Below are 7,433 nucleotides of genomic sequence, written 5' to 3'. Positions count from 1 at the left end.
CAAGTTCTGAATACAGTATGTTTTATTATAATGAAGTAATGATCTACAGTAGATGTTACGGGGATAGTTTATTTTATTTAATAATACATGATGGATGAGCAAAATACTTAAAATGTTGTGCTGTACAGTACTTTCAAGGTTTCAAAGCATTTGACATGCATGCAATGCAGTCTTGCGGGAAAAATCAGTGTTGTATAGCTCCCAATCAGATCAGGGAATTAAGACTTAGAGAGAATATGTATTGCTGAAGACAGTAATTTCAGGAATTAAAAAACACAGGTTGGTAATATCTTTTTGCACTACTAAAATATTCAGTTCAGGCAAGCTTTCGAGTTGAGCAGCACCTTTCTTTATGTTGAAGTATCATCCTGTTTCGAGTCTTCCTGGCCTCAGAAGCTGACTTGTCCTTAACATTTTAGTGGTCCAATAAACGTACCACCCACCTCATTTTTGTTGGTTTTATACAAAGATCACAAGGCTTGTTTATTTTTTTTGTATGCCAGAAAACAAGACTTGAAACAAGGTATCTAAATCACACTATGATCCTGTAAGACTGACAAGTGGGTTTTTTTTGCACATTTAGGGCACAATCTCATATAGTGCAAACCTGTCTGCTCAGTAGTAGGAGCTATATTGGGATAGGATTTTTAGTCTTTGCCACTGTAGTACACCTGCTCTAGATGTTGAAGGATGCTGGACCCTCCTTTCACATTTCATTCCAGTTGCTGTAAAAAGTAAACCTCACCCCTGCCCCTCTTTATAACTGGACTGCCAGAAAGACAAACGAGTGGGCTCCAGAGCAAATCAAGCTCGAACTATCTTTGGAGGTAAAACCTATGAAACTGTAGTTATCCTACTTTCTGCACATCGTGAGAAGGCAGGATTCTCTAGAAAAGACAATAATGTTGGGAAAGGTGGAAGGCAACAGGAAAAAGGTAGACCAAATACAAGAAGGGCCGGCTCCCTAAAGAAACCCACAGGCTTGAGTTCGCAAGAGCTGAGCAGGGCTGTCGAGAACAGGATATTTGGAGATTGCACATGTATAGGATCGCCATGGTCTGGGGCCAACTTGAGGGAATGTAACAAGAAGTATGACTTCTGGGGACCACAACGCTAGCCGTCGCCCTTTTAAGGCCAGCGATCGAGGGCCGCTGCCCCTTTAAGGAAAGACTCGACGGCGAGAAGCGAGGCAAATGTATCGCGAGAGTTGGCCCGGGTCGTCCCGCGAGAGGTGGGTTCCAGCGGAAGATGGCGGCGGAGGGAGGAGGAGGAGCTGCCTCGGCGCCCGAAGAAACGGGCGAAGGCGAGGCGACTCCACCGGGGGCCGCGGAAGCGATGGCCGTGGAAGCCTCGGGGGCTCCCGAACAGGGGGCCGGGGACTCGGAAACTGGGTGAGGCCTAGAGACGGGGCCGCGAGGGAGGGATGGAGGGAAGGGAAGGGCCCGCCGGCCCCTCCGCCCCCTCCCCTGTGGGCCGCTTGCCCTCCCGCCGCCTCCTCCTCCCATTGGCTGGAGTCCTCCGCCCGGCCTCTGATTGGCCCGAATCTCGGCGTTTGGTCCCCCCTCGGGTCCGCCCGGCTTCTGCTCTCTTCCCGCCCCCCGACCGTGGCGGGCAGTTTTGCCCGTGGGTGGGGCCCCCAGGGTGGGTCTCTTCCCTGGCCGGCGCGGCTGGGGATGCTGGGTCTTGTAGTCCAACACGTCCCCCGGGCCTGTAGGTCGCGCGCGCTCGTGTGTGTGTGTGTGTGTGTGTGTGTGTGTATATTGTGGGGGGTGGGAAGGCTGTTCTCGCTGCTCTGACCCCCCCCCGCCCGGGCCTGCCCTTCTCTTCCTCCGAATCCGCCCAGCGCCCGCTTGGCCGTTTACAGCCCAGTTTTTAGGCTCGTTTTCTCTCCCCCCCACTTCTCGCCCCCCCCCCCCACACGCCCTGTGTTTCTTTGCATCCTGGGCTGCCGGAGACGAGGGTATTAACTCAGGCCCCAAAAGTGCGTGTTTGGTACCCAGGCGGGTCCTGGTGGAAAGCATGCGGTGGCCTGGGCAGCCGGGTCGAAGATCTGTGCCTGGTTGATCCGGGACGTCCCGAGAAAGCAAAAACCTGAGGGAAGTGGACTCAGGCTGAGGCTGGTCGATGGCAGCACCCTCTGCTCCCCTGTATTGATCGCGACCTCAGTCCGTAAGGGTTATAGGGCCGCAGCTGGACGGGGCCTCAAAGGCTGTCAGACCCCCCACCCCACCCCACCCCACCCCCAAGGCAGGAATCTAGATCCAAGCTGATCTGTCGGATAGTCTTCGGATTTCCTCTTGAATTGCTCCAGTGCTGGAGCGCTCACCATGGATTCCCTTGTACTCCTCTAACAATTACGTTTTCCCCGATATTCAGCCTAAATCTGACTTCCTGTAGTTTGAGCCCATTGTTACATGTATATTATAGTTTTAGTAGATATGTTTATTTAAAGATACCAAATGCTGGTCCAGCCACCCCCAGTGTCACGGGTGGGCAGTGTGTGGCCTTACAGATGTTTATGAACAGCTGCTGCTCTCATCTTAGTTATGGTGTGGTAGGGATGTAGTGGCGCTGCGGGTTAAACCACAGAAAGCCTCTGTGCTGCAGTTTCAGAAGACCAGCAGTCCTAATATTGAATCCACGCAATGGAGTGAGCTCCTGTTGCTTATCCCAGCTCCTGCCAATTTAGTAGTTCGAAAATATGTTAAAATGTGAGTAGATAAATAGGTACCACCTCAGTGGGAAGATCACGGCGTTCTGTGTCTAGTCACGCTAGCCATATGACTGTGGAAAATGTCTTTGGACAAACACTGGCTCTACAGCTTGGAAATGGAGATGAGCACCACGCCCTAGAGTCGGACACGACGGGACTAAATGTCAAGGGGAACCTTTACCTTTACCTTACCACTGTTACCATATGCAGTCTGTGAACATCTGGAGGGTCATACAGTCCCCATCCTTCTCAGTAGCATGTCCATCAGGTGTTTGGGAGTACAACTCATATTCATGTCAACCAGCACCAGAACGGGGAAAGGCTGTTTCCTTAAATCCCATCCTGTACTCATTCCAAGTAATGTACAAGCACTGAAGGAAACCCCTGCATGGTCTTTGGAACACCAGTTGCAAAGTAGGAGAAGACTGATGAGCAAAGTGCTTTGTTTGGCACACACTTTTCAGTGGAAGTCAATGGGCAAAGCTTTGGAACATGGAAAAGTAGTACTGTATGCTTAAGTCTCGTTAGCTCTACACTGAGCCAGGTTCAGTGCCTGCCATTTCCAATAAAGAGTCCCAAGATGAATGGCACAGGACTAATTCCTGGGTTTTTCCTGTCTCTAACACATTAATGAATTAGCCAGAGACAGAGAGATCCAATAGATATTTGTCTATTTTCAGCTGAAAGTAAGCAAAATAGGTGCAAACTTCACACAAAGAAAACATGCAGAGAAAAAGCGCATCCCCCAATACAAAAGTATACATTTTTATAAGGCATAACATGAAAGAGGGGCCAAAGGGTTTGGGAGGAGGTGGAGAAATGGGAGGGGTTTCTATAATTGGTACACATTCCTGCATGAACCCAGCTTTGAACAGGAAATCATTTCTCCTTGTCTAGCACTTTGCTTCCCAAGGACAGAAATTTAATTAGACCAGTTACTTACAAGTAACGGAATGCAGGTGGCCTCCCTTCTTTATCTATTCTTGTCTAATAAGCAAGAGTATTGAGCTAGGATGTGACGTGTACAAATACTGTCTTATTTGGTGTGAAGCAGAGCGCGTGCACACACAAATGCACACACACATGAGTTTATAATGTGAAAAAGGCAGATTTTTTATTTAATCTGTTTACACATTTAAAATAAGTACTTGAATATTTTAAATGTGTAAATTTAATTCAGCCATTCTCTTGGGGATGTTTACAATGGATACAGAATAGTGAAAACAGCATTCATTTACAAGGTAAAACAAGTGTAGGTTGTCAACAACAATACATAAGCTTCTGGAATCAGCTTACATAAAAACAGGTTTGAAGATGACACAGTGCTTGAATTAATAGTGCATATGTGTTTCTGTACTTAACAGGAACACATGTAAACATCCAACAAGCGTTGAAAGACTGATTTTGAATTCTTGTGCCTTTCAGGGGGGATGCATCATTGGCCGATGTCACAGCTACGATGGAGACAGAATCATCCAGCGGCAAGGATGTGTTGGTATGTGAACTGAATTTAGTCTTCTGGGATATCACAGGCACTTTAGACATCCCTATGCTCTGTGAATGAAAGGCACTGTTTCTACTTTTTGGCAGTTGGGAGGCAGCCTTTACTTATGTGGAAAAGTTATTTTCTAGATTACAGATCCCAGAATCCCGCCACTCAGCATGCCTAATAGCCTGTTGGGGGTAAAGTGGGTTTCAGTCAGCGATTTCCATTGTAATGTGTTCCATAATTATTATTATTAAACCACCTGCCAAGATCTCTGTCTCTTAACTCTGGCAACAGTGTCCTAGTGTGAAATTTGGTCATTTGTCTATAGATTATGAAACTGGCATATTGACAAATGAAAAATATCACTTTTTTTACGAAAGTTATTGATTTATTTAAGTTGTATACTGTCCCATAGTGAGTAGCATTCTCTGAGTGGTTTACAACAGTAAAATCAGTCAAATAATATCCAGTACAACAGAAACATACAGTTGATACCAACAAATAGTTATGTATTCCTGGACACAAGCAAACCCAACTTAAAAAAAAATAAACAGTTAAACCACTTACAGTCCCAGGTCAACATTAATTAAAAAAAGCTTTTAAAATTTAGCTTTCACTCATTTCTTAAAAACTTAGAAGGAGGGAAGGACCCTGTTGAACTTACGGATGTTTATTCTAAAGAGACAAGGCAACCTCTGAGAGAGTAGGGTTTCTTATGCTTACTTACTCTTTTGGCTCTTTTAGGGTCACTGTTCTTAACATCATGGATTGTGAAGAGCAGGTGGGATGGGTAGCTGTTTTATACGACAGATGCTCTGTCAAGTATTGAGGTCCTAAACTGTTAAGGGTTGGAAAGGCAATAACTGGAGCCTTGAATTTTGCATGGAAACCATCAGGGAGCCAATGAAGGCATGCTAGAACTGGGGGAATATGTTCAAATCTGCTAGTACCAGTGATCAGTCTGGCCACCACATTTTATTTTTTTAATTTTTTTATTTATTATATTTATACCCCGCCCATCTAGACTGAAGTATACTTGGACCTGCAGAAAAGGAAAAAATTGTTTGGGCAGATAATAATAATAATAATAATAATAATAATAATAATAATAATAATAATAATAATAATAATAATAATAATAATAATAATAATAATAATAATAATAATAATAACAACAACAACAACAACAACAACAACAACAACAACAACAACAATAACAATAACAACAACAACAACAACAACAGTAGCAGTAGTAGTAGTTGTTGTTGTTAGTAGTAGTAATGGTCAGTGACCAGGAAGATACATTATACAAAATATACCATATATTATGTGTACATTTTGGTTTTTAAAGTATTGTGCTCTTTGCATTGTGGGAAAACTGACATAGCAAAAGCTGTTGAGGTGGAAGAGCTGAAATGTTGGACTAGGACTGGACTGAAGCAATCTTAGCCACGGTATTCACTCAGCAGTCTTAGGTCAAGTCTAACCTACCTCATATGGCTCTTCTGTGGATAAAAGAAGAAAGAAAATGGCATGTGGCCATTTCAAGATCTCCATAGTTTTTTGTTTGGCTGGATAGCTCAGAGCACCTGGGACTCTCAGAATCTTACAGTCAATATGGCCTTGATGTTCTGATAGTAGTGAACCAAAAAACAGAGGTAACTTTTCTAGTACAGGTTTGTCCACAGTCATTTCTTGAACTTGTACGTCTGTGCTCATGTTCTTATAGGAGGGTGTTGGGGATAGTTCAGAAGCGATGGATAATCAGACTGGGTCAGTTGATGAGGAGAATGGCCGACAGCTGGGGGAAATTGAGCTGCAGTGCGGGATTTGCAACAAGTGGTTCACAGCAGAAACGTTTGGCATTGATACCACGTGAGTAGGAACCGCAGTTATTTTTGCATGTTTATTCTTACTACTCCTGTTTATATCCAGATTTTTAGATACTGTATTTTTCCGTGTATAAAATGGCACTTTTTCCTAAAATAATTAAAGGAAAATTTGAGGGTTGTTTTATACTTGGAAGTACTTTGATCCCTGTTTCCCCCTCCACATTTTGCACAGAAAATGGAGTGGGAAAGCAATTCCTACTTTCCATCTACATTTTTTGTCGCAAAAAGCAGCTATCCCTCCACGTTTTGCAAAGAAAATCCAGGGGGAAAGCAATTTTTGCTTTCCCTCACATTTTCAATGCATAAAGCAGCTTTCCCCCTCCAGGTTTTGCAAAGAAAATGGAGGGGGAAAGAGATTGCTACTTTCCCCCTACATTTGCATTGCAAAACGTTTGCAACGAAAATGTAGGGGGAAAGAAGAAATCACTTTCCCCCTGCATTTTCTTTGCAAAACCTGGAGGGGAAATGATGCTTTTTGCAACAAAAATGTAGTGAGAAAGCATAAATCACTTTACCCCTCCATTTTCTTTGCAAAACTTGGAGGGGGAAAGCTGCTTTTTGCAAACAAAATGTAGAGGGAAAGCAGGAACATTCCCCCTCCACTTTCTTGAAAAGTAAGAAATTTTAATTTAGAAAGTGGGGGGCATTTTATACATGGGGGTGTCTTATACACAGAAAATATGTTAATTATTTTGAGAGAAGTAACAAAAACATTCTTAATTCTGTCAATTTCTATGTGAAAAGTTTGAGTTTTTTGTTTCCAGAAGATGGCAGTATAAGCTCTCCTGAGAGTCTGATTCTTCGAAATACAAGTACTGGAAAATGAGTTATTGAAATCAGTGTGGCTTGCTTTCTATGAAAACATAAGCTTAGTGTTTATTCAACTGTGTCTACAAGTCAATGAGCTGTCAAGAAAATGCTGTTCAATCCTTTCAGAAATGTCATTTCTCAGTCTTTCTCCTTCTGTTGTTTCATCATCAGCTCCTACAACCAAACATGTTACATATAAACAGCAAAAGTTTAATATGACCATAAAAGTTAAACCAGAAGTCAGTGAAATTTCACTATTGTGTTGTCCTGGTGCCAAATTATTAGCACTTAGGCAAAATTCTTAGTTCTTTAGTTGTGTTCTGCAGGCGATATGACACATTCTTGAGAACCAGTAACAAATGGCTTCACTCCAGAAATTAATCCAGTGTTTTTAAAAGAATTATGTGAGGTCAGAAGATGATGAAGTAAACAGTATGCATTCAGAAAAATCAGTGCTCGGGTTCATAGGATGATAACCTTAAGCAGAAACTACCATCTTGACAGTCCTGTGACATTTGTAGAGACTTAA

The 7,433-nt window shown here is 43.3% G+C and overlaps 1 protein-coding gene across 6 annotated transcripts in view; it reads left to right on the top strand.

Annotated features, from left to right (window-relative positions):
* The first annotated feature begins 1,211 nt into the window (after window positions 1-1,211).
* The window catches only part of ASH2L (ASH2 like, histone lysine methyltransferase complex subunit), a 34,230-nt gene continuing 28,008 nt past the window's right edge, over window positions 1,212-7,433 (top strand). For all 6 annotated transcript variants that reach the window (XM_072979108.2, XM_072979107.2, XM_072979106.2 and 3 more), the window contains exons 1-3: window positions 1,212-1,391; window positions 4,139-4,208; window positions 5,932-6,077. In XM_072979108.2, coding sequence (XP_072835209.2) covers window positions 1,249-1,391; window positions 4,139-4,208; window positions 5,932-6,077 — 359 coding nt within the window. In that variant the 5' untranslated portion in view covers window positions 1,212-1,248. The remainder of the gene's footprint in view (window positions 1,392-4,138; window positions 4,209-5,931; window positions 6,078-7,433) is intronic.

This window comes from Pogona vitticeps, chromosome 8 (genome assembly GCF_051106095.1).
Source record: "Pogona vitticeps strain Pit_001003342236 chromosome 8, PviZW2.1, whole genome shotgun sequence".
In the NCBI taxonomy this organism is placed as follows: domain Eukaryota; kingdom Metazoa; phylum Chordata; class Lepidosauria; order Squamata; family Agamidae; genus Pogona; species Pogona vitticeps.
The sequence above is the reverse complement of the archived record's forward strand: the minus strand, read 5'-3'. Positions and strand labels throughout refer to the sequence as shown.